A 26,326-nucleotide genomic window follows, 5' to 3' on the forward strand; every position below is an offset into this window, starting at 1 on the left:
ATAGCTATACTTTTATACACCATATTTGTTGAAAAGTATATATTGTAATAAACTTTTTATACATAAAAATACTTTACTATAATGTGTTTTATATATCATAATAAACTATTTTTAAGTTATTTTGAAATATAGGTTGAAGACTTACATTTTCTTGTTTTGAGAGAATCTTCTGGTATAATTCATCATCAGTCTTCTTTTTAGGAAGAAGGTCAAGGAGGCACATTTTAAAAATCTGAATAAACATCTATTGCCAAAAAGGGAAACATAACAAAGAGAAAGGTTTCAACAATGGTATTTCTCTTCCCTCCTTTTTCTCCTACCTCCTTCTTTCTCTCTCCCCCAACTGCCCACACACTTTTTGCTCTAGGAAAAGACCTCAGATTAAAAGTCATGACAATGGCCTGCAATGGACTGCAGTTTCATGAAGCCTCTAAAGAAAAATGCTTCATTTCTTCTGCACATATCTATGAGGAGCCCACTCTGTAGGAAGCCCCCACGTTCCCCGTTTCCATGAGTCAAGAAAACAGACGAGGCGAAGGGGGGTTGCTTCTTTGTGGAAAGAATCAGAGAGATGGTTGTACAGAAATGGGATGTGTAAAGTCATCTACTCCAACCCCCTGTCTCAATGGATGGACATGGACCCAAGAAGGGTCCTCCATAGGCAGGGACACACTGGCAAGTCCAAGGGTGCTGTGTCCACAATTGGTTTAATCATTCACCTACTGCTGGACATCTGAGTATTTCCAGTTTGGGGCTATTACAAATAAAGCTGCTATGGACATTCACATACAGGTTTTTGACTGAACATATGTGTTTCTGAGATGAATGTCCAAGACTGCAACTGCTGGGTCTCCTGGTAATTGTATATTTCATTTTATGAGAAATCGCCTGTCTTCCAGAGTGGCATTTTATATTCCCACCAGCAATGTATGAGTGATCCAGTTTCATTACAACCCCACAAGCATTTGGTGGCGTTGTTATTTTTATTTTTGTCATTCTGATAGGTGTGTAGTCATATCTCATGTGGCTTTAATTTGCATTTCCCTAATGGCTTAATGATGTTGAACATCTTTTCATGTGCTTTTGTGTGTGTTTCCTTGCCAGCCATATATTCTTTTCGGTGAAATAATCTGTTCATGTCTTTTGCCCATTTTCTAATCGGATTGTTTACTTTTTTCTTTTTCTTTTTCTATTATTATTATTTTTTAACACCTTTATTGGAGTATAATTGCTTTACTTGGTGTGTTAGTTTCCGCTTTATAACAAAGTGAATCAGCTACACATATACATATTTCCCCATATCTCCTCCCTCTTCAGTCTCCCTCCCACCCTCCCTATCCCACCCCTCTAGGTGGTCACAAAGCACCCAGCTGATCTCCCTGTGCTACGTGGCTGCTTCCCGCTAGCTATCTATTTTACATTTGGTAGTATATGTAAGTCCGTAGTACTCTCTCATTTCATCCCAGTTTACCCTTCCCCCTCCCCGTGTCCTCAAGTCCATTCTCTACGTCTGCATCTTTATTCCTGTCCTGCCCCTAGGTTCTTCAGGACAGTTTTTTTTTTTCTTCCATATATATGCGTTAGCACATGGTATTTGTTTTTCTCTTTCTGACTTAACTTCACTCTGTATGACAGACTCTAGGATTGAGGTTTGAGAGTTCCTCATATATTCTAGGTACTAGTCCTTTCTTAGAATGTGGCTTGCAAAGTATTGCCTCAGTCTTTTCATCTTCTTAACACGATTTTTTGCAGAGCAGAAGTTTTTTATTTTGATGAGTTTCAATTTGTTTTCCGTTTTATGGGTCACACTTTTGGTGTTAATCTAAGAACTCTTTCCTTAGATCCCAAAGATTTTCCCCTTTGTTTTTTTTTTTCTAAAAGATTCATAGTTTTATATTCTACATTTAAGTACATGATCCATTTTGAGTTAATTTTTGTACGAGGTATGAGGTTTAGCTTGAGGTTCATTTTGTTTTGCTTATGGATGTCCAACTGCATGATTTAATGAAAAGCTTATCATTCCTCCACTGAACTCCATTTGCACCTCTGTCAAAGGTCAGTTAGACATATTTGTGTAGTAAGGTGCTTTTTTTTTTTTGAAGAATAATTGACATAACCAGCTTTGTTCTTTCTCAAGACTGCTTTGGTTATCTGGGGTCTTGTGGGTTCATACAAATTTTAGGATTGTTTGTTCTATTTGAAACATGCCATTCAGATTTTGATAGGGATTGCATTGAACCTGTAGATTACTTTGGGTAAGACAGACATTTTAACAATACTAATTCTTTCAACCCATGAGCATGGACTATCTTTCCATTTATTTGTGGCTTCTTTGATTTCTTTCATCAATGTCAAGTTTTCAGTGTACAAGTTTTTCACCTCCTCAGCTAAATTTATTCCTAGGTCTTTTATTCTTTTTGATTGAATTGTAAATGGGATTGTTTTCCCAATTTCTCTTTCTGATAGTTTGTTTTTAGTGTATAGAAACACAACAGATTTTTGTACATTGTACCCTGTAACTTGACTGAATTTATCAGTTCTAACAGGTTTTGTCCAGTCTTTTCTATGTATAAAATCATGTCTTCTGAAAACACTGACAGCTTTACTTCTTCCTTTCCATTTTGGATGCCTTTTATTTCTTTTCCTTGCCTAGCTGCTCTGGATAGTAATTCCAATATTATGTTGAATAAAGGTGGCGAGAGTGGGCATCCTTGTATTGTTCTTGATCTTAGAGGAAAAGCTTTCAGCTTTTCACTGTTGAGTATGATGTTAGTTGCAGGTTTGTCATATATGGACTTTTATTATGTTGAGGTACATTCTCTCTATACCTACTCTGTTGAGTTTTTATCATAAATGCATGTTGAATTTTGTTAAATGCTTTTTCTGTTTTGAGATGGTATGATTTCTATCCTTCATTTTGTTAATGTGGTATATCATGTTGACTGATTTGTGCATGTTGACCATTCTTGCATTCCTGGAATAAATCCCACTTACTTATGGTATATGATCATTTTAATCTGTTGCTGAATTTGGTTTGCTAATATTTTGTTGAGGATTTTTGCATCTATGTTTATCTGAGATATTCGCCTGTAATTTTCTTCTTTTTTTTTCTGGCATCCTTGTCTGGTTTTGGTATCAGGAAAATGCTGGCCTAGTGAAATGAGTTTGGAAGCATTCCCTACTCTTCAAATTTTTGTAAGAGTTTGAGAAGGACAGTATTAAATCTTCTTTAAGTGTTTGGTAGAATTTACCAGTGAAGCCATCTGGTCCTGTACTTCTTCTGTCTGTCGGGAAGTTTTTGCATACTGATTCAATCCTCTTACTAGTAATCAGTTTATTCAGATTTTCTCTTTTCATGATTCCATCTTGGAAGAGTCCATTTCTTCTTGGTTGCCCAATCGTTGGCACATAATTGTTCATAGTAGTCTTTTATGATCCTTTGTATTTCTGTGGTATCAGTTGTAACTGCTCTTTCATTTCAGATTTTATTTATTTGAGCTCATTCTCTTCTTTTCTTGGTGAAGCTAGTTAAAAGTTTGTCAGTTCTGTTTATCTTTTCAAAGAACCAGGCATTGTTTCATTGACCTTTTCTATGCTTTTTTTAAGTCTATTTCATTTATTTCTGCTCTGATCTTTATTTTCCTTTCTTCTACTAACTTTGGGCTTGGTGTTTTCTTCTTTTTCTAGTTCCTTTAGGTGTAAAATTGGATTGTTTTTCTGAGATTTTCCTTGGTTTTTTTGAGGTAGGCCTGTATGGCTATGAACTTCCCTCTAGAAACTGCTTTTGCTGCATCCCATAGATTTTGGTAAATTATATTTCCACTTTTATTTGTCTCAAGGCATTTTGTGATTTCTCCTTTGATTTATTCATTGACCCATTGGCTGTTCAGTAGCACATTGTTTAATATTCACATATTTGTGATTTTTCCAGTTTTCTTCCTGTACAGGTATCCCTCGTTTTATTGAACTGTGCTTTATTGCACTTTGCAGATATTTCATTTTTCATAAATTGAAGGTTTGTAGTAACCATGTGTTGAGCAAGTCTATTGGCATCATTTTTCCAACAGCATTTTCTCACTTTGTGTTTCTGTGTAACATTTTGGTAATTCTTGCAATATTTCAAACCCTTCACCAGCAAAAGGATTACAGTTTGCTGTGGGCTCAGATAACGGTTAGCATTTTTAAACAACAAAGCATTGTTCTCATAGACATAATGCCATTGCACACTTAATAGACTACAGTATAGAGTAAACATAACTTTCATATGCACTGGGAAACCAAAAATTCATGTGACTCACTTTATTGTGATATTTGCTTTATTGCAGTCATCTGGAACTGAACCCACAATATCTCCAAGGTATGCCTGTAATTGATATCTAGTTTCATACCATTGTGGTTAGAAAAGTTGCTTGATGTGATTTTGATCTTAAATTTATTGGGACTTGTTTTGTGATTTAACATATCGTCTATTTTGGAGAACGTTCCATGTGCACTTGAGAAGAGTGTGAATTCTGCTGCTTTTGGATGAAATATTCTGTTTATATATATTAAGACTATGTGGTCTAATGTGTACTGTAAGGTTGATGTTTCCTCACTGAATTTCTGTCTGGATGATCAATGCATTGATGTAAATGGGATATTAAAGCCCCCTGCTATAATTGTATTGTTATCAGTTTCTCCCTTTAGATCTGTTAATATCTGCTTTAGATGTTTAGTTGCCCCTATACTGGACACATAAATATTTACAAATGTTATATCTTCTTGTTGCACTGACCCCTTTATCATTATATAATCCCCCTCTTTTTCTTTTATTACCATCTTTATTTTAAAGTCTACTTTTTTCTCATGTAAGTATAGCTATACCAGCTTTCTTTTGCTTTCAATTTGCATGGAACATCTTTTTCCATGTCTTCACCTTCAGTCCATGTGTGTACTAGTGTACACATATCTTTAATGAGTCTCTTGTAGGCAGTATATAGCTGGGTCTTGTTTTTTTAATCTATTCAGTCACTCTATGTCTTTTGATTAAAGAATTTAGTACTTCTACATTTAAAGTAATTATTGATAGGTATGTACTTATTGCCATTTTGTTAATTATTTTCTGGCTGTTTTGTTGTTACTTTCTGTTCCTTTCTTTTACTCTTGCTCTCTTCCCTTGTGGTTTGATGACTTTCTTTGGTGTTTTGCTTAGATTCTTTTCTTACTATCTTTTGTGTATCTAATATAGGTTTTTGCTTTGTGGGTACCATGATGATCATATAATATTTATATATTTAACAGTATATTTTAAGTTGATAGCAAATTAAGTTTGAGTGCAATCTAAAACTCTACATTTCCCACCCACCCTCTGCTCCTGGCACACACATATTATGCTTCTTGATGTCACATTTTACATCTTTTTATTTTGTGTTTCTGTGATTATTATAGTTATAGTTTTACTACTTTTGTCTTTCAATCTTCACACCAACTTTATAAGTGATTAATTAACTACCTTTACTATATAATTACCTTTACTAGTAAGATTTTTACTTTTGTATGCTTTCTTGTTACTAATTAATGCTCTTTCTTCTCAGGTTAAAGAAGTTCCTTTAACAATTCTTGTAAGGTTGCTTTAGTGGTGATGATCTCCTTTAGCTTTGGCTTGTCTGGAAAACCCTTTATCTCTCCAATTCTAAACAATAACCTTGCTGGGTAGAGTTTTCTTGATTGGAAGTTTTTTCCTCTCAGCATTTTAAATATATCGTGGCACTCCTTCTGTCCTGCAAAGTTTCTGCTGAAAAATCTGCTTATAGTCTTTTGGGGGTTCCCTTGTAGTTAACAAGTTGTTTTTTAATCTTGTTGCTTTAAGATTCTCTCTTTAACTTTTGACTTTTAAATCTTAACATATCTTGGTGTGGATCTTTTTGGGTTCATCTTTTTTGGAACTCTCTGGGCTTTCTGGATCTGGATGTCTGTTTCCTTCCCCTGGTTAGGAAAGTTTTCAGCCATTATTTCTTTAAATATGTTTCCTGCCCCTCTCTCTCTTCTCCTTCTGGGACCCCTGGTATTGCGAACATTATTTCATGTGATATTGTCCCATAGATCCCTTAAGCTATCTTCACTTTTTAAAATTCTGTTTTCCTTTTGCTGTTCTGCTTGGGTGCCCTGTCTTCTAGATCACTGATTTTTTCTTCTGCTTCACCTAGTCTACTGTTAAACCCCCTAGTGTATTTTTCAGTTCAGTTATTGTATACTTTGGCTCTGTGACTTCTGTTTGGGACTTATATTTTCTATCTCTTTGCTGAAGTTCTCACTCTGTTCATCCATTCTTCTCTTGAGTTTGATGAGCATCTTATGACCATTATTTGAACTCTTTAATCAGGTAAGTTACTTATCTCCTTTTCATTAAGGCTTTTTTCCTGACATTTTATCTTGTTCTTTTGTTTGAACATATTGCTCTGTTTCCTCATTTTGATTGACTGTGTTGGTTTCTATGTATTAGGCAAAACAGCTACCTCTCCCAGTCTTGAAGAAGTGGACTTGTAAAAGATGAACTTTATCTTTCAACCTTGCCCTAGCTCATGGTTGTCTCTCAAACCTTTGTGATTATCTAAGCAGCCAAATTTATTCTTTTTCATTCTTTTCTTTTTTTAAAAATTTATTTATTTATTTTTGGCTGTGTTGGGTCTTCGTTGCTGCACGCGGGCTTTCTCTAGTTGCAGCGAGCAGGGGCTACTCTTCGTTGCGGTGAGTGGGCTTCTCATTGCGGTGGCTTCTCTTGTTGTGGAGCATGGGCTCTAGGCGTGTGGGCTTCAGTAGTTGTGGCTCACGGGCTTAGTTGCTCTGCAGCAGCCTAATTTATTCTTGATGGGTCCCACTTGTTGAGGGTATGCCAAGAGTGTTAGTCATGAAGGAGCTGTTCACCAGTTTTTAGGTCTTTTTCAGAGGGATCTATTTCATACGTAGCTATAGATTCAGTGTGTCCATGGGAGGAGGTGAGAACAGGATCTTCCTACGCAGTCATCTTGGACTGCCCCCATGGTAAGACACTTTTAAATGCACGGGTGAGCAAATGTTTTTCTCCAAATGTCCACAAAGTAAATATTTTGGGGTTTGCAGGCCATACTATCTCTTTTGCAACTACTGAACTCTGCTGTTACAGCATGAAGGCAGCCATAGGTGATGTGTAAAAGAATAGGTATGGCCAGATTGGCCCAAGGGCTATAATTTACAATCCTTGTTTTAAGGTTTGTTAAACACTCTTCTGTGCCAGGCTAATATATATATTATCTCAAATGATCATCACAGCAGGAGGTTGGTACAATATTCCCCATTTTACAGATGAGGAACTCTCAGTTGAGAAATCTGGATAACTGGCCTCATGTCACAAGGGACATCCATGAGGGACAAACCCAGAACTCTTCACCAACCTTCATTATGCTTGCCAATGCTAATAAGCTCTAAAAAGACAAAAATTGGGGCTTCCCTGGTGGTGCAGTGGTTGGGAGTCCGCCTACCAATGCGGGGGACGCGGGTTCGTGCCCCGGTCTGGGAGGATCCCACATGCCGCGGAGCGGCTGAGCCCGTGGGCCAGGGCCGCTGAGCCTGCACGTCCGGAGCCTGTGCTCCGCAGTGGGAGGGGCCACAGCGGTGAGAGGCCCGCGTACTGCAAAAAAAAAAAAAAAAAAAAGACAAAAATTGTCTTGACTTTCCAACCACTGAAGTCTGAGGCTATGTACAGTAACATTCTTTTCTCAAGATGTTAATCTCAAACCTATTTTTTTTTTGACCCCAAACTGAATCAGTAACGTTTACAGGTCTTGTCCCATTCCTTTGAATTGTAAACACTTTTTAATTTGGAATAATTATGGACTTAGAGGAAGATGAAAAACAGTACAGAGTTCTGTGCGCTTTGTCCCCAGGGGTGACATCTTACATCACTGTGGTACAATATCAAACCTGAAAATGGACATAGGTCCAATACAGTTAACTACAGACCTTACTCAGTTTTCACTCATTTTTACATGCACTCATTTGTGCGTATATGTGTGCGTGTGGATCTATGCAATTTTTCCCCATGTATTGCCACAATCAAGATAGAGAATTTTCCAGCACCAGGAGAAATCCGCTAGTCCTAGTGCTCCTCTGATATTAGCCACCCCCCTCCCACATCTCCTGATCTATTTTCTTTTCTGCCATTCTGCTTTTAAAGGTTACCACTTCCTAGACAAGCCCAGCACCAGTGTCCTCCTCCTCAAGGGCCACCAGAGAGCTCTAAGCTTCTTGGCTGCATGGTGGTCACATCTGGTCTGAGTCACTTCTGAATTCTGACCTGTGATAGTGGATCTCTACCAGAGAGATGAAATTTGAAGTCTTTGTGTAACATGGTTCCCTCCTGTTCCCCATGTTTCTCTAGGTCTTACACACAATGAAGACATGCCCTGCAGTGAATGGAAGGCCATGCTTAGAAAGCAGCTCTCCCAGGATGGCGACGGTGTCAACCAGACACAGTTCCATTGAGAACCTGCTATGTGTAGGGCACTGTTCTGGGCTCTGAGGATACACAGACCTTGGACTCAGACAAACCTCATTTGGGTTCTGACTCTGCAGTTTACCAGCTGTGTGATCGTGGGCAACTGACTAGACCTCTCTGAGACTCAGGCTCCTCATGAGTGGAACAGCACTGAGGTTTCAATGAGATCAGACATTTAAAGTGTTTAGCCTAGCAGAGTTTCAGTGTTTCATAAATGATGCTGTGATGACACAGATCACACAGCCCAACAGAGCCCAGAACTTTGCCTACAGAGAACTTTCAAAGTGGGACTTCACTTCTAGTAATTCCATGGAGTAAAAGCTGGAATTATATTATTTTCACACCTTTCCTAAAGTGGCCCAGAGAGGGGAAGTGACTTACAAAAAGTCACACAGCTCTTAAGTGTCAAAGGGTGGATTAGAACCAAAGTTTCTAATTCCTAATCTGGTGCTCCTGGAACTTTCCCAGGTTCCAGCTTAAGTATCTCCCTCCAGGGAAGCCTGACCACCTCCCTGAAGCCTACACGCCCTCAGGTCCTCTCTTATATGCCCTCATGGTACTCCATCATTCGCTTTGTCATACTTTCTGCCTCTGTGCATTTTGTGCAGTCCATTGACTGCCATCTCTCTCCTGGACAGTGGGCTCCATAAAGGCAGGGGCTGTCCCCAGTATTGTGTCCAGAAGGGCGGGGAGGCTGCCCACAGATGAGGGACAGTGAATGCTCTCTTCATGACAGTAGGCTGCTTCCCTGTGGGCATTTGCTGGCTGCTCCAGGGGCGAGGGGCCAGGACCACGTCACTCACCAGCTGGATGGGGCTCTGAGCACAGAAACAATCACCCTCCAGGGAGCACAGCCTTTGAGAAAATCGCCAGGGCCACCTGCCCCCAAGCAGAACCAGGTGTGGCTAAGTGAAAGCAGCCTGCAGCTGCAGGTGGGCTCGTGCCTCATGTCCATGAGCCTCTGCACAGGGGTCTGTGGGGCTGTAGGAACAGGCTCGATTTCTGGAATCCTAGATGATTTATGGTTTCAAATACTGGCACCTGTTTACGAGGCCCGTTCTGCTCACACAGAGCAAAATTTCTTTCTGTTGCATCCTCAACTTAATATTCTTTTATTTCTCCTGTTTACAATGAAGCACCTGCGGGCATATCTTTGTCTGTCTGTCACTCTCTCCATCTACCCCTCCCTTTCTCTTCCCAACAGGCCTTCTCTCTCCTCCCTTCTCTCCGTAGGTCTCCTCCCTCATTCAGTAATTCAGAGGATGTGTCTCATGGAGAAATAATTCTTTTTTTAAATTTTTTTCATTTTCATTATTTATCTTTGGCTGTGTTGGCTCTTTGTTGCTGCATGCGGGCTTTCTCTAGTTGCGGCGAGCGGGGGCTACTCTTCATTGCGGTGCGCAGGTTTCTCACTGCGATGGCTTCCCTTGTTGCAGAGCATGGGCTCTAGGTGCACAGACTTCAGTAGTTGTGGCACCCAGGCTCAGTAGTTGTGGCTCACGGGCTCTAGAGAGCAGGCTCAGTAGTTGTGGTGCACGGGCTTAGTTGCTCCGCAGCATGTGGGATCTTCCTGGTGCAGGGATCGAACCCGTGTCTCCTGCATTGGCAGGCGGATTCTTAACCACTGCGCCACCAGGGAAGCCCGAAATAATTCTTTTTCTTTTTTAAACCCTGGTGGCCTTGCTGCCTGGCTAACCCATGGAGGTTCTGCAGCTACAGTGGGACTCATCCCTCTGATTTTCTGTGACCTGGATCCAGTGTGGACCCATGTGCATCTGGCAGAGACCAATCTTGTTTCCTCCATGGCTCTGATTTCTCCTTCCTTCGCTCGGAGAATGCACACCCATAAGAAGGTACTCAACTTCCCATCTCAGCCCCAACTTAGAACTTTATGACTTAGGGCCAGTCTCCACTCTGTGCCTCAGTTTCCCCATCTGTAAAGTGGACATAAGGATGGCACCCACCTCGCCAGGTTGTGTGAGCTTTAAAATAACCACCTGTGTAACACCCCCAGGACCTAGTACATAGTGAGCACTCATAAACCTTATGATCACTATTATCATTCCGCTAAAAGTCCTGTGCTCTTTGGTCTCCATCAGGAGGTGTGCGCAGAGAGTAGGTACCCAGCTTTCTGCTTTTAACCCCAGTGGCACTGGGTAAGGTAAATCCTGCTTCCCGTCTGCAGGCACGAATTGCTTTTCCATTTTGTGGTCGGATGCCTAACCCTGCTCTGCCTTCCCCTGTGGCGGCTCCGCTGTCACCGACACCCGTTTCCCAAGGGTCTCCGGGACTCCATGCACACGGAGAGCCTGTCTCCCGGGTCCTGAGTCCTCTACCTACCATGTGCTTCTCCTGCCTCAGCGCCGTGTCCAGATGCAGCAGGTCTTTCAAGTGAAGGTTGTAGATACACAAGTCGAGGTCCACGCTGAAAAGTCCAAAGAGAAACAGAAGAGACTTTCAGAGTACTTGATGCGAGGGATAAGGTTACCGAGTTATCAGTACATCCCGGCAGGATAAGCCACGGTGCATCCTGACTCCAGATTTTAAATTCTGCGGCATTGCTCGCAGCCACCCCAGGCGCACAAGGAGCAATCCAAGTAGCCTCTGAAAGCCACCTGTGACTAGAAGGAAACGGCTGCCCGAGACATCAAAGACAGGACACAGGAAGAGACGGAAGGTGAGAGATGAAAAAGAGCACGCCCCCCCAGGCCCCCCCGGCACTTTCATGTCTAGTGTCACGTGTCATCCTTTCTTTCTGCCATCATGTACACATTCTCACAGCCATTTACAGATGAGGAAACTGACTCAGGAAACCAAGGGTCAGAGAAATCAAGTCGTGGTCACGTGGTCACGGGGGCAGATAACTGACAGTGTGAAGATAAAGGCCTTTGACCTTTTCTCCGACATAGACAAATGCATTTTAAATGAACTGTTCAAGTCCTCTTCGTCCGAATGGGAAGAAACACCCCTTCCCAGCCAGGCAGGGGAGCCAAGAAGGCTGCAATTAAACGAAGTCCCTCCTTCCCGGGTCCACCTTCAGAGTCAACACCAAGCTCAGGGTTCTGAGCCCACTCTTTGCACAGCCCTGAGCCAGGCCATGCCTGGTTCAAATCACCCAGGGCTCCTTGGACTCATGGAAATTCAGATCTGAGAGAGGCCTGAGGACTGACGTGCAAACCTGCTGACTAGTTTTTTGAGCACCTACTGGGTGCTAAGCCTTACTCTGGGCTGGACAGTTTGGCGATTTAGAGCATGGGCTGCAAGATAAGGTGGTGGGGTCACACCAGGCTCCAACACTCACCTGCTGCGTGACCTTGGGCAAGTCACTCTGCCTCTCTGTGTCTCATTTTATTCTTTGAAAATGAGGGCATCTCATTTTCATATTAGTAGATGCATATTAGCATCTACTATACAAGCTTAACAACATAGGGCTGTTAAGAGGAATTAATTCATTGACTGATTAATACTTGTTCATCACTGTGCCTGTCCCAGGCTCCCACTGGGTGGTCGTGCACAGCTGTGAATAAGACAGACCTTCTCCTCGTGCTCAAAAGAGAATTAATCCCTGCAAAGTGCTTAATATTTTGTACACAGAAGACATTTAACCAGTGCTAGCTGCTGCTATACAGTGCACGGGGCAGGTCAGTGATTAAAGGTCCCCTCTGTCTCTCCTCAGGACTCAGGCCTGGCTCCCTGACCCCCATGCTGGCCAACAGCACACATTCAGCTCCAGCTCTGACACTGGGTCACTGTGTGTCCATGGCTGAGTCCTTAACCTCTCTGGGCCTCCACTTCCTCCACTGAGCATGATACAGCCTATCAGTCTGCATCCTCCATCCCACCCCCTCCTCACCTCTCGCAGGTCAGTGCCTCGGGGAAGCTGCTCGCCCCCAGGAAGGTGCGACCAAGGAACCTGTCGTCACTGGCGGCCGAGTGGACGCTGGACGAGGAGCTGCAGTCGTCCTTCTCAGCCTGGCTCAGGCTCCCCAGGCTGCTGGAAGGCGATGCCTCCACGGGCTGGTTCGGCAAGACTGCCTGCTTTAAGGTTTCATGCAGAGATGGGTTGGAGGAACCGTCGGCCAGAGGCTGGGGGGCAGGAGAGAAAGTGTGCTCTCAATCCACATGACCCATCATGAGTGTTTCCGTAATTCCGCCAGTGACACACGCGGTGGCTCCCAGGAAGGCCAAGCCGGGACAGGCAGGGAGGGTATGAGTGGACGCCGTGGAGCTTCTGCCCCAGGGGCACGGCCACGGCCCTAGGGGCCTTCGTCACAGCTCTTGTCACATCACTTGTCCCCAAAGGCCAGCCCCTCTGCACCAGGCTCCTCCCCTCCAGCTATTAGCCTGGGTCTGTTCCCCGATGGCCCACCTGTACCCACCCTCGGCCGCCAGCTCTGACCTCCCCAGCAGCCCGCCTGCCCTGCCCCACCTCTCTGGCTGCTGACCCAGACCCCAGGCCCGCTCTGTCCACTGACCTGCCCTCGGATAGACTCAAAGCCCCTTAACGAGGAACTCAAGCCCCTTGCACTGCCATGACCACATGAGGTCATAGCCTAGTGCCTGGCACAGCCAGAGAGCTCAGCAAATGTCAGCCATCCCTATGTCCAGCTTCGTCTCCTGCTGCCCCCAGAGGTGCATGCCCAGGTAGCACTGAGCTGGTGGCCAGCTCCAACCCTCACTATCATTTCATGCTTCTGAGCCTTTCCAGACTCTTGTCCCCCTGCCTGAAACACCCCTAACTCACTGTCTGCTGGGCTGAAGCATCCCTCCCTCCAGACACAGACCCCTGAATCTTCCTACCCTGATCCCCGGGCCTGGCCCACACCGGGTTCCACAGGACCCTGGTCATTTCTGTCCTGCCTGCTATCACACGCCATCCTGCAATGTCCGCCAGGCTGGGAGGGCCTCCGGGGTGAGGACAGTGCTCTCCTGACCACTGGATAATCACCAGTGCCCACCACAGAGCCTGCCTGGCACGGGTGCTGATGACGATTGAATGCCCCAGGTCTGGGAGTTTCGCACCTTCACGCACCCACCAGATGGTGAAGGAAGTGGTTCCCAATGTGTGTTCCGGGGAGCAGTCCCATGAACTATAACCAGTTACTGCTCACGGTGAGGGTCCCACAGAAAAATTAGTTTGGGAAAGTCTGCGTGAACAAGGTAGAATCATTTCTTTGCTACAGGAATTCTCAGAGCCTTCGATAGGCTCTGGCTGTCCTCAAAAGCAAATAAGAATTTAAAAAACTGAACACGTACTGAGTGCGCAGACATCACACACTGTTCTAAGCCCTATGCCTAATTCCCTATCTCATCCTCAAGACAACTGGGTGAGGCAGGAGGGCCCTTTACCCCCACTTTATTGATGAAGAAACTGAGGTCCTGAGAAGTCAGGAAATGGCCAAGAGTAAACGGCTGAGATAGGAGCTGGGTTTGAGTCTGTCCTCTTTATCTCCAGGAGAGCAGGCAGCACTTTCCTCAACTTACTTGACCAGGGAACTATTTTTTTTGTGGAGCATCACATAGGCCGAGGCCTCCTTGAAACATCAAGGAATATGCTGCTCTCTGCAAAACTCCCAGCCACAGGTGTGAACTCCTGGCTCCAGGTATAAGACCTGAGGGTACGACTCTTGCCCTGCCACTTCCTGCAGTATGACCTTGAGCAGACCATTAACCTCTCCTGGCCTCAGTTTCCTTATGCAAAAAGTGGAGAGAACAATATTATTTACCTTCCAGGAATGTTGCAAGGAATACTGAAACGTGTAATGTATGACAAATGCTTAGCACTGTGCCAGCCCCGCAGTAAATGTTCAGCATTAGCTGCTGGCATTAGTCCCAGGGTCTGTAAGGATTAATGTTAGTAACTTGTTAGTATTTGTACTAGTGTTAAAAGGTCAGGGCAGATGCTGCCCTACTGTGCTGTCACCTGGTGTCCCTGTGGATACCTTGCTATATATACCACGGGCATACCCTGTCCCTGACAACACTGTCATAAAATGGACTAACCCTAAAGTTATGCTCCATTACAAGGCCACAAAATCATCTCTATTAAAATGACTTGCCATAAAATCCTCAAAAAGGACCCCAAATTGCACATTTAATCCCCCTTCTCCTACCCCAATCTCTAGCACATTACTGGTTAATTGCATTTCTAAGACGGTGCTCAGGACTCTCACCCGGAACTTCTGATTGATGGGATAGACGACTTTTGCCTTCAGTGCAAACGCTGTGATATTGCCATTGAAAGATGGCTCACATTCCTGGGAAGGGAAAAAGAAAACAAATGGCATGGGGGCTTTCAGTAAAATGAAGGACAAACCACCAAGAGTTTCCAAAATGCCACATCCCATGTGTAACAGTGGCCTCGGGAAGGGCCCATAATAAGCACATTTAGTGCTCACTTGCTAGAGGGATGGATGGATGGATGGAAGCTTGGATGGATGGATGGATGGATGGAAGGATGGATGGATGGATGGATGGATGAATGGATGGATAGACATATGAATGGACGGACAGATGGACAGATGAATGGGCAGGTGGATGGATGGATAGATGGGTGTAGGGATGGGTGTGGGAGGGGTAGATGTACAGATGGGTGGGTGGGCGAACGGACCAAAGTTAAATAGCACATTCTTCGTTTAATTCCAAGCGGTCAGCTTTGGAAGAAGTAAGGATTTAAATAACTTGACAACACCAAAGGTTTCCTAAAACTTGTGAACCACTTTTTGGTGGAATAAGGAAGCATATATTTTTAGCATTGCCAGGTGTATAAGCACATACATGTGGCAATATGCATGCAAGGCTTTTGATTGGACCCTTAAATGAAAAGTAGTGGTTGGGGCTTCCCTGGTGGCGCAGTGGTTGAGAGTCCGCCTGCCAGTGCAGGGGACACGGGTTCGTGCCCCGGTCCAGGAGGATCCCACATGCTGCGGAGCGGCTGGGCCCGTGAGCCATGGCCACTGGGCCTGTGCGTCCGGAGCCTGTGCTCCGCAACGGGAGAGGCCACAACAGTGAGAGGCCCGTGTACCGCAAAAAAAAAAAAAAAAAAAAATAGTGGTTGGACAGGTCTTTTCACTTTTCTGAGCCTCAGTGTTCCTAGGCAGTAAGCAGGTAGCGCATCTGCCCCCAAGGACGGTGTGGATAAAGCTCCCAGCAGAGCTGCTGGAACACAGCAGAAGTGAGGCGATGGACAGCTATAAGTCACGGTAGTAAGGAGCCACCAACAAACACTGTGCAGGGATCATCTCCCAAACCGCAGCTGGATGGACTGATTCGTGCCTGCTCCACACGATACAGAAAGGCCCCACATCCTTTCCATATCGCTCTCCTGTCAGGGTCGCCCCCGCACTTTGCACGGTCGGTGCTGGATAAATGCTTGGCCGCAACCAGCGGGTGAATGAAGTTGAGCGGGCAGCAGTTCAGGAACCCGGCACTCCAGGCCAGGAGGAATCTCTACTCAGCAATTCTGAACTGGCTGGCAGGTGAAAACTGCATCCACATCGATTCCAATGCTTTGCAACTAAATCTTAAAAAAAAGAACTCCATAACAAATGACTGATTTCTGATTGCTGAGTTCTCCTTGGAATTACATATCCTATCACGAGGAAAGCAGAAGAATTTATGGCTTCCTCACGTTGTGTGACGTTGAAACAGCACCTGACAGAGCCCGTGACGTGGCCCGTATACATCTCCTGAGAGGGTGTCGCCGTGTGCCCTTCTGAGCAGGGCAGGGGGGAAGCTCTGGGGCAAGGGCCCCAGTTCTTGTCATGTCTATCTCTCTCTTCGGACTCACAAAAACAGATTTAGATGACAAGAATGGGGAAAGACCACCAACATGTGGTCCTTAAACTTAAGGACCATTCATATGTCCATCTATCCATCCTTAAACTTCCAAGGATCCTGCCATTTCCCAGATGGGGAAGATGACACAGAGAGGTTGAGCTGTGCGCCCAAGGTGACACAGCTATTAAATGTCAGAATCAGGATTTGAATCAAATTCCCTGGCTCCAGAGTCCCTCCTCTTCAGCTGACACCATCCATCTCCTTCGACATGACACAAATGAGAACAAGAGGAAAAGCCATGCTTCACCACGCCCCAGGGACACAGGTTGGATCCTGAGATACTTATCGCTCCCATATCTGCCACATCCGATCGACCACAAATCCCACCAACTTCACCTCCTAAACATCTCTCAAATCCACAGCCCTGGCCCAAGCCACCATTATATTTACCCCAAGGGGCAGCAACAGCCTCTTCCCTGGCTCCCCATCCATGTGTTGAGGGCCTACTATGTGCTGGCATTTGACGCGTGTTTGCTCATTTCCTTATCACACGACAGTCAGCTTGGGGAGGTTGGCGCTAAAAGCCTTCCTGGCTTTCCTTGGATCCGAGGGAGCAGAGCAAGGTCCGTCCCCAGCTCCCAGCAGCCAGTCCCACTCTCTTAGCTGGGGGACTGGTACAACAGCAAAGCGTGGCAGTAAGACCAAAAAGGCTGACTTCAGAACGGGTGACATAATCTGTGGGGCCCCGTGCAAAATGAAAACAGCGGCAGGGCGGGTGGGTCTTAGTCAAAATGATTAAGAATTTCAAGACAGCAGAGTCCAGAAACTGGTGGGGGGCGGGGGGAGAAGGGGGCGTGGTGACTGGGCACGGGGTCTGTGTGACCATAGGGCATGTCCACCTATGAAGCCGGCCCTGGCTGACGGTCCAGTGGAAACACACTTTTTCAAGGAACAATGCACAAGCAGAAAGAGCACTGTGCATTTTTTTTTTTTTTTTTTGCGATACGCGGGCCTCTCACTGTTGTGGCCTCTCCCGTTGCAGAGCACAGGTTCCCGACGCGCAGGCTCAGCGGCCATGGCTCACGGGCCCAGCCGCTCTGCGGCATGTGGGATCTTCCCGGACCGGGGCACGAACCCTTGTCTCCTGCATCGGCAGGCGGACTCTCAACCTCTGCGCCACCAGGGAAGCCTGCACTGTACATTTTTAAACTCCTTCCAAACAGAGGTGAAAAGAAAGGACGGAATGAAGGGGGTAGAAAATGAGAGGAAGGCTTGGTCTCTGCCTTCCAGGAGTGCATCTTCTAAAGAGGAGACACCAAACAAACATTGCATTTCAGGGGAAAAACATAATATAGGAAGCAAAGAATATAGACACAGGGGTCCACCTGAGATGGACAGAAGCAGAACCTGGGAACCGGGAGCCTGGCTGTTTTTAGTTTTTCACGGCTCTTCTTATTAAGTTCAGAAGTCCTCCAAAGTCTGATCATCTCCCCAACCATAGCAACACAATTATTCAGAAAATTGGCTGTAGTGCAAATTTACAATGTAAAACTTCTTCAGCTGAAGCAGTGTGATTATTCTGAAAAGCTAAAACATAATTGTAGGAAAAGAAAAGCCATTTCACTCTCTGACAAAGGTGCTCTTTGCGGCAAATGCACAAATACCTCCAGAGGGGAGGTATGCACCCTCCCTCCTCCACAGCCAAAGGACAGGAGGAGGCTGGGGAGTAGCATGCCTCAGAGCCTTCTGGAATTTTGTTTGTTTGTGGCTAACGTGAGCTATTTATCAAAACAGAGTTCATGCAAGGAGTGCCGTGGACCCCACATGCCTTGGTTTTCTGGGCATTGGAGGATGTCAGAGTTACAGCTCAACTTGCCCTGTCAAAATCAGCCCTGTCCTCATTCCTTGACAAGCTCAGCCTGCAGAGGGCAGGGGCATTTTGGCAAAGCCGGTCACTGGAACGGGCAGACCTTTAACTTAACTCTTGGCAATTATTAGCTTGATAATGGGCATCGGCAAGGCACAGCTAATGGTTAACAGGTAAAACATTACTAGGTGGAAGAAATGGGTTAGATAGACTTCTGGGGAGGTGGAGAGACTTGGCTCCCCGGCAAAGACTGACTCATTCTGTGGTAGGACTGTTCACAGAGTTGATTCATGGGTGACCCTGTGGGGCCGCCACCACTACTGTCAACACAAAACTGAGAACCCTGAGGCTCAGAGAGGTTATTTCTCTTGCCCAACATCACACAGCACACAGGTGGCAGAGCTGGGCCTGGGTTCCAGGATTCTGGATCCCAAAGCTAACATTGTTTGTATCATATCTGAGGCTGCCCTCTCTGTGAGAAGGGTTTTTTTTTTTTTCAGATAGGTTTATTGAGATATAATTTATGCAACTGAACCATGTAAATTGAATACTTTTTGGTATATTTACAGATATGTGCAACCATTACCACAGTCAGTTTTAGAACATTTTTATCATCTCAGTAGGAAACCTGTACCCTTTAGCTATTACCCCTACCCCTTCCATTCCCCGCCCCACCCTAAGCGACCACCAATCTACTTTTGGTGTCTGTAAGTTTACCTGTTCTGGACATTTCAGATGAATGGAATCCTATAACATGTGGTCCTTTGTGACTGGCTTCTTTCAGTTAGCGTACTATTTTCAAGTTTCATTCATGTTGTTTTTGTGCTGAACAGTATTCCATTGTATGGAAGGACCACATTCTGTTCATTCATTCCTCAGCTGATGGACATTTGGGTTTCCACGTTTTGGCTATTGTGATTAGGGCTGTCAGGAACATTTGTGCACATGTTTTTGCATGGACGTATGTTTTCATTGCTGTGAGCAGGGTTTTAATCCTATGGGGTGAGGGGAACAGAGGCATAGGGATAGATGAGGGAGAGAGAGAAACTAAGACAGGGAGACATCACAAAGCTACACTGTCACACTCTCACACACAGGCCCACAGAGATGCACATGGAGAGAGATACACAAAAATAGAGATGGACATGCAGCGAGATGCACTGATACACACATAGACAGACACACATGGAAAGACAAGCACCTGGAAACAGAGAGGCTGGGAGTGTGAGCTCGAGACACACAGCACAGACAAGGAAGGGAGAACTCATCTCCGGGAACAGCCAGGCGCTCTCTCTTCCTCTCCAGCTCCCCAAGTCTCAGCCCTGGGAGGGCAGCTGATTGCTCCACGGGATCTGGCCCAGCGTGGGGAAGGGAAGCCCTGTCTCCAGAACCCTTGGGAAGTACAGACAGGGGGGTGACTCGAACACTGAATTTTCAGCTTAACCAGAAGCTTTTCCTATTCATTTCCAACCTTTTGGTGAAATTTGTTTTAGAATACCCAACGCACTTTCCTTGATTGGTAAGCAGAAGCTGCAGAACATGACTGAGTGTCAGAGGCTGCGGGGTGTGGGGAAGCAGCCCTCCCGGGCAGGAGCTGAACACCCCCAGGCCCAAATCTCAGCTACATGACTGAGGACAGTGACCTGGCTCCACGAGCCTCAGTTTCCCCATCTGGAAAATGGGCAAATAAACAAGGTCTACATCATGGGGTGCTGAGAGGATTGCATGAGAGAATTCACACGAGTGTTTACATGACTCAAAAATGACACGTGAAAATGCCTGGAATTCAGCAGATGCTAAATAAGAAACTTGGTTCCAATCTTTCCCCTTTTCCCAGCACCTCTCTCTCTCTCTCCCCCTACCTACCTACCTAGATGTCTATATTCACCTTTGGGCAATTGACGCTGGAGTCAAATGGGCAAATGACTGGAGTCTGGTCCTTTCTAGGGACCAGGAAGTGACTAGAAAGAACACATCTTTGGAAGAAACGCCCTCTCCATCCATGGAGCTTATGCAGGAAGTGATGCTCTATGGGCTGATTCAGGCTGGATGGAGCGGGGAGAGGAGCAACGAGGAAGGTACAGGGAACACCCATCTTTTAACATCTCCATCAGAGGCCCAGAACTCCCACTCCTAGCTATTTACTTAAAAGAAATAAAACAAAATGAAAACAAACAAACTTACACACAAACATTCACAGAAGGCTTGTTCAGAACAGCCAAGCACTGGAAAACAACCCACACTGTGACACATCCCCACAGCAGGCTGAGCAACTAATACGGACAAGTGCAACGACGACCTGGACCAGCAGGCACAGGAAAGCATGTGATTGTATTCATGTAAAATTCTAGAACAGCAAAACCAATCATGGCGATGGAAATCACAGCAGCGGCTGCCTATGAAAGGGGCACTAGAGAACTTCCCGGAGTAAAGGAACGTTCCCGATTGGGGTGTTGGTTACAGGGGTGTATACACTTGTCCCTCATTAAACTGTAAGCTTAAAATCTGTGCATTTTTTCTATGTAAATTATACCTCAAAAAGAAGCCTACTGGGACATGAGATCTGTTGGGGCTCCTCTGGCTGAAATCCAGGTAGGGCACGGGACACCCAGCATGAGTCTCTTCCAATGCACCCCAAACACCCAGCTTACGTTCAGAGCCTCCTCATCCTTTGAAGTCAGTGCTTCTCTCTTCCTCCTCCTGGATGGGGAACCGGTTTCCGACGGCGTCTGAACGTTAGGTTCCAAATTCTTGAGCAGACTATGAGAGTCATCTTTCTAAAATCCAAAGGTGGGGGTGGGGGAACACATTGAAATTGGTCAGCCTAGTGCCCCTGTGACATTAGCCATCTACTCCCCACCCCCAGCCATCACGGCTGCTCATCTCCGCTCCGGGCCTGGCCCTCTGTGTGCAGTGCTTCCCTCCACCTGGAGTCAGGTCCACATCCTTCAAGACTGTCCAGGTGTCACCCTCCTGACAAGCCCCAAAGCCCCATCTCAGCATGTCCTCAGGACCTGGAGGCAATACTTGGATCAAAGCTCATTCCAGGGCTTCCTTGGTGGTGCAGTGGTTAAGAATCCACCTGCCAATTCCGGGGACATGGGTTCGAGCCCCGGGCCAGGAAGATCTCACATGCCGCAGAGCAACTAAGCCCGTGTGCCACAACTACTATAGCCTGCACTCTAGAGCCCGTGAGCCACAACTACTGAGCCCGCCAGCCACAACTACTGAGCCCGCATGCCACAACTACTGAAGCCCGTGCATTGCAACGAAGAGTAGTCCCTGCTCACTGCAACTAGAGAAAGCCCGCATGCAGCAACGAAGACCCAACGCAGCCAAAAATAAATCAGTTAATTAATTAATTAATTTTTAAAAAGCTCATTACATTGTTTTTCTGAGTTGGTCCCCACTTCCCCAGCTCCTGTAGCCTGTGAGCTCCTTGGGGTGGGGTAACTGCTTAACATGGAGAATGACACATAAATATTAAAATTCCTGTTACTTCCTATAATGTGATTGGATAATTTTTAAGACAATATCTTAGGTAACCTTAAACTATAGAATGGTTTCTGTTGTGAGCTACAGTTTATGCTCATTATTTGTGGATTCTGTATTTGCAAATTTGCCTACTTGGTAAATTTATTTGTAATCCCCCAAACCGACACTTGGGGTGCATTTGCGGTCCTTCCTGGATACGAGCAGAAATGTGAAAAATGTGAATTGCCCGATGTGCAGTTTCCAAATGAGATTGAACAAGGCCACACTCTACTTTCTGTCTGAGCTCATACTGCAAACAAGTGTCCTTTCTATGTTCTATTTAGTACCATTCTTTTTTAGCATTTTTGTTGGTGATTTTGTTGAAAATGACCCCTAAGTGCTGTCTAGTGTATCTAAGGACAAGAAGACTGTGATGTGCCTTATGGAGAAAATGTATGTATGAGATTCCCTTTGTTCAGGCATGAATTATAGTGCTATCGGCTGTGAGTTCAAGGTTAACGAATCAGCCATGTTAAATGAGGCATCTTTAAACAGAAACACACATAAACACACGTACTGATTGGTTAATGAAAATATTGTGACCAGGATCTTGTAGAAACAAAACCCTGCATCTCCCCTGGGAGCAATGCTTCAGTATTTGCTAATCCTACGTTTGCACTGATTTTACAGAACATAATTATCTACTGTATTGAAAATCCTATTATGCCAGAGACACTTATCAAGCCTCTCTTTGACCACTGGCTGCTCGTGGATATAATCTTGAACCGAGGATATATCACCAGTTTGTCATTGAGTTAGTCACCAACTATTATAGAGCATCTACTCAATGGCAAGCCTTCATCTAGTCACTGGGAATAGAGTAATGAACAAAACAAACAAAGCTGCTGCCTTCATGGAGTTTACATTCTAGTGACAGAAGAGAGACATAAGCAAACAAAGAAATAAATATATAGTGTGTTGGAGGTGTAAGTGCTATAGGGAAAATCAATGGAGGATGGGGGAATGGTGAGTGATGGGAGGGGAAGGCCTCTTGGACAAGGTGGCATTTGAAAAGAAACTTGATGGAAGTGAGAGAGCAAGCCATTCAGATATCACAGGGACAAGCATTTCAGGGTGAGGGCACAGCAAGTGCAAAGGCCCTGAGGCACAAGCGTGCTCAGCATGACCAGGGAAGCCCATGTGTCTGGAGCAGTTGGGGGTGGGGTAGGCAAGGTTAGATGAAGCCAGAGATTTGGGGGTTGTTTGTTTAGCAGCCATAGCTGACCAGTACAAGGCTTCTGCAGGGAAGGACCCGGTCCAATCACTGTACAGTAAAGACTCCAGGAGAAAAACCTCAGTCACCCAAGAGAGAGTATCAGATTTTTTGCTCCCCAATTAAAAATGGCCTGGGGATCAAGGGTCACCAGCCATTTCAGGACAGATTCTAATATGAAAGACAAACCCCAAAACAAACAAAAGGAAAAAGCAGGCAGGAAATAGACACTGCATGGGGAAAAGAAAACTAAAAACAAACAATTATGATATCCTCACAGAGATAAGAGAAGATTTTACAGTCATAAAATAAAGTTGAGAAAAGTCTCCCAAAAAACAGCATAAAGAGATCAAAAATAGGAGAGAAGGAAGATAATTAGAGGCCCAATTTAATCAAAAACTGATAGGAGTTCCTGAAAGAAGCAACAGAACATAGAGGAAGAAAAGAGTCATTAAAGACATCAAGAAAATGAATTTCTAGATTGAAAGGGCCTTCTGAATGCACAGCACAATAAGTAGCATTCGATTTCCACCAAGACCCATCCTGGTGCATTTCACATACTGGGAGTAAAGAAAAGATCCTTTAAGATTCTATTGAGGAACAGAAGAAAAAAAAGAGATACCATGCAAAATATCAAGGATCAGAATACAACCTGATTTCTCAACATCAACAATGGAAATTGAAAGACAAATGGAGAAAATGCCTTCAAAATTCTGGGGGAAAATTATTTCCAACCTGGAATTCTATAACTTAACTACTCTAACCAAATTAAGTATAAAAATAGAAAAAAGATATTTTCAGACATAGAAAGTCTCAAAAGAACTTCCACCTATCCTTTTCTCAGAAAGCTACTGGAAGATGTGCTCCACCCAAATGAGGAAATTAGCCAATAAAGACAGTGTAGGAGATCCTGAAAGAGGGTCCAACCCAGGAGAGAGGTGAAGAAGTTCCAGCATGATGGCCCCAAGAGGTCCCAATGGTGACAGCAAAAGCCTACAGCAGATGTTTCTCGAACTTTAAGAACAAAGAGACCATGGGAGGGCTTGTTAAACACAGCTTGCTGGACCCACCTCCAGAGATTCTCATTGGTGAGTCTGGGGTGGGGCCCAAGAACTGGCATTTCTAACAAGCTCCCAGGTGATGCTGATGAGATTGCTCTGGTTCACTATGAGAACAGCAACGGTCTAGAGGCAACCGGCTCATATTGGAGAGTTCAGAAGCTTTCTGGGAAAGAAGTTTTCCTAGAAGATAAAACTAATCAAATACCTAATGTATTCAAATGTCTTGAAAGAAAATGTAGACAAATGGAAAGTTTACTGTTAAACAGATGATAAGTACACAGAGTCTAAGCAAATGAAAAAAACGGGTAATTATTCATTTCAGGGAAAACAAAGTATTGTGCAAAAAAGGAAAGTAATCCTAAGTACAGCGGATCCTTGGTTGACAGTGAATCATGTTTACAGAATTGTAATAGCGAAAACACCAAATACTGATTTCACCAAAATTACCCCATAACCACATAGGGAGGTGGTGACGGTGGATGGGGAGGGTGGAAATAGGAAGGAGGGGAGAAAAGAGAGCTAAATCACTGCGCACTTCCGCAGTGGGAAGTCAAGCAGCCATGTCAGCAGGTTATTTAGAAGTAAATGACCAAGATAGCCAGCTGAACAAGAGTCGAATATGATGGCTTCTGAAAAGTGGGAAATGGTTGCAAATGAACATTTTAAATTATGTGAATGTGTAACTTTGATGCAAAAAATAAGTTTTAATGATGAAATAAATAAAACTAATAAACAAAATAAAGCAGAAACCACAAAGGGAAAGGGGTGCAAGACAGAATAATGAGCTGGGTGACCTGGACCACAGGAGGAGAACAGAGTACCCGGGACCCAAGAGGGAGGAAGTGTCTGATCCAGCCTGAGGTTGGGAACACTTCCCTACATGGTTTTCTTTCTGGGTCCTGAAGGATGGGTGGGACAAGAGGCAAGGAACAGATGTGCAGAAGTGCAGCGACATCTGGGAATCAAGGGGATTCTGGGTGGCTGGATGCATGGGCGCCCATGTCCCAGGGAAGGTCAGTCACCTTATATACCATGCGACGAAACTGGACGTGATCTTGTTTAGGTAACCAGGAGCCAATGGAGGTTTTTAACTAGGACAGTCATATTGCTTCTATTTTAGAAATAGAAACTAGAGGCGGGAGACGGAGGAAAGGAGGACACTTAGAAAGGAGTGCTACAAAGGTCACATCCAAACCATCAGAAAATCCAATCAGCCCTACCCTTGAGCCAGAGCCCCGTCCATAGCTACAAACCTGGTCTGAGCCACGACCACCCTCAACTGGACTAGTACAGCTGTGACCAACCAGCCGTGGAAACCCGGACAGCTTGGTGAGTCTCTGTCAGCCTCGGCTTACTCAGCTGCGAAATGGGCTACTCTATGGTCTGAATGCTTGTGTCCCTTTCCCTCTCAGTTAATGTGTTGAAATTCTAACCTCCAAGGTGATGGTATTTGGAGGTGGGGCCTTTGGGAGGTGATTAGGTCATGAGGGTGGAGCCCCCCATGAATGGGATTAGTGCCCTGATAAAAGAGGCCCCAGCAGCTCCCCCGTCCCTTCTGCTCTATGAGGACACAGCGAGAAGTCAGTCATCTGCAACCTGGAAGAGGACCTTAGCCAGAACCCAACCATGCTGGCACCCTGATCTTGGACTCTCGGCCTCCAGAACTGTGAGAAATAAGTTTGTGTTGTTTATCAGCTACCCAGTTGATGGTATTTATGTTATAGCAGCCCAGACTAAGACAGATACCAACTGCCACCTTCCCAGGTAGCGGATGACTAAACACTCTGACTTCGGGGTTCAGACAGACTGCAGTTGAAGTCCAGCCACTGTTTATTCATCATGTGACCCTGGACAGAGAACAACCTTGCAGAGCCTAGATGTCCTCACCTGGAAAGTGAGGCTGACAGTCCCCCCCCACTCAAAGGCTTGGAGTGAGAATATAGAAACAAATGCCCGCAAACTCCTGGCAAGGGGCCCGGCACCCAGGAAAGGCTCTGACGTGTTATTTCCCTCTTCACACAAGGAGCCAGTGTCTCTTAATCACCAGCGGGATGTGACAACCTCAAACTTACCTACAAGCATCTTGCACTATGTTAATGTCAACTTTTATCACCCCTTTGCAGCACGACACGCCCCTGAATTCCCCTGCCATGTGAGATGTTTACATCTGCTGGATGCATCCCCTTCTCGTGTGGGCCAGGAATGGGGGAACAAAACCACACCACCTTATCTCAGATCCCACCAGATTTCATCCCTCAAAGAGGTCAAAGCTGCAGGAACCTAAGACAGCGAGCATACCACCAGTGATGGAATCCCTGCTGCATGCCCGATACCTCCACACAACATCCGATTCCATAACA

The 26,326-nt window shown here is 45.1% G+C and overlaps 1 protein-coding gene across 3 annotated transcripts in view; it reads right to left on the minus strand.

Moving 5' to 3' along the window:
• Positions 1 to 26,326, minus strand: part of EVC (EvC ciliary complex subunit 1) — an 82,501-nt gene that overhangs the window by 54,884 nt on the left and 1,291 nt on the right. For all 3 annotated transcript variants that reach the window (XM_082837980.1, XM_082837979.1, XM_082837978.1), the window contains exons 2-6: positions 20,810 to 20,935; positions 14,686 to 14,769; positions 12,366 to 12,598; positions 10,853 to 10,937; positions 146 to 244 (exon numbers count right to left, since the gene is read on the minus strand). In XM_082837980.1, coding sequence (XP_082694106.1) covers positions 146 to 244; positions 10,853 to 10,937; positions 12,366 to 12,598; positions 14,686 to 14,769; positions 20,810 to 20,935 — 627 coding nt within the window. The remainder of the gene's footprint in view (positions 1 to 145; positions 245 to 10,852; positions 10,938 to 12,365; positions 12,599 to 14,685; positions 14,770 to 20,809; positions 20,936 to 26,326) is intronic.

This window comes from Leucopleurus acutus (assembly GCF_964270905.1).
Source record: "Leucopleurus acutus genome assembly, chromosome: 4".
Classification (NCBI taxonomy): Eukaryota; Metazoa; Chordata; class Mammalia; order Artiodactyla; family Delphinidae; genus Leucopleurus; species Leucopleurus acutus.